Raw genomic sequence first — 773 nt, forward strand, 5'->3', positions numbered from 1 at the left:
GGCTATGTTTAGCAGATAACCCATTTACTCTGAGGGTCAAGTTCCTTCTATTTACAGGTATCAGAAATTTGAGGGGAAGACCTATTGTCAAAGATCTGCTTAAAGCTAGGGAGAGAACTAGAGAAGGCGGCTTGTCTAAATCATGGGCCAACTCTTCCATCTTACCTGCTTTCATGTTTTTTTGTTTGTTTGTTTTTGTTTTGTTTTTATACTTTTGTTGGAGAATGGAACAATCCATAGACTGTGATAGAAAGAGTGTGTAGATTTTGTTATCAGGACATAGTGTCAGCCCCACAGAAGGTCAGACCCAGGGAGGCCNTTTTCCACTATACTAGACACTGAATAGACCTGACTTCCCAAAGCCCAAAACTGGAGAAGAGGCCAGTGAGGGACAGTCCCGAGAAGTTTCTTCTGAGATTCTGCTCAGGGCTGGTGCTGAGAGTTCAGTGTTTCTTTCTTTTCCTGCAGCACAGGAAATTGGCTTGGCAGGTCCCAATCTTTTGCTCGAAGGTAAAGCACTCAGCTTCACATTGGCCATTCATCTTTTTNCAGAGGAACCTTCTGTACAATGTGCCCCAGGCTAGGGGGAGAGAGCCACTGTTAGTTATCTAGTAATCTTTCACTAGGATAAAAAGAGAACACTTCATTACTTAATCAGAGAGCGACAGAGAGACAGAGACAGACAGAGAGAAACAGGGAGGCAGAGGTAGAGACAGAGACAGATAAATGCATGCACACACACACACACACACACACACACACACACACACACA

The 773-nt window shown here is 44.0% G+C and overlaps 1 protein-coding gene across 1 annotated transcript in view; it reads right to left on the reverse strand.

Annotated features, from left to right (window-relative positions):
- Positions 1–219: 219 nt before the first annotated feature.
- Positions 220–773, reverse strand: part of LOC110287938 (beta-defensin 13) — a 2079-nt gene continuing 1525 nt past the window's right edge. The window contains exon 2 of the mRNA XM_021154425.1: positions 220–580. Coding sequence (XP_021010084.1) covers positions 444–580 — 137 coding nt within the window. The 3' untranslated portion in view covers positions 220–443. The remainder of the gene's footprint in view (positions 581–773) is intronic.

Source organism: Mus caroli, unplaced genomic scaffold, assembly GCF_900094665.2.
Source record: "Mus caroli unplaced genomic scaffold, CAROLI_EIJ_v1.1 scaffold_24575_1, whole genome shotgun sequence".
NCBI classification, from domain to species: Eukaryota; Metazoa; Chordata; class Mammalia; order Rodentia; family Muridae; genus Mus; species Mus caroli.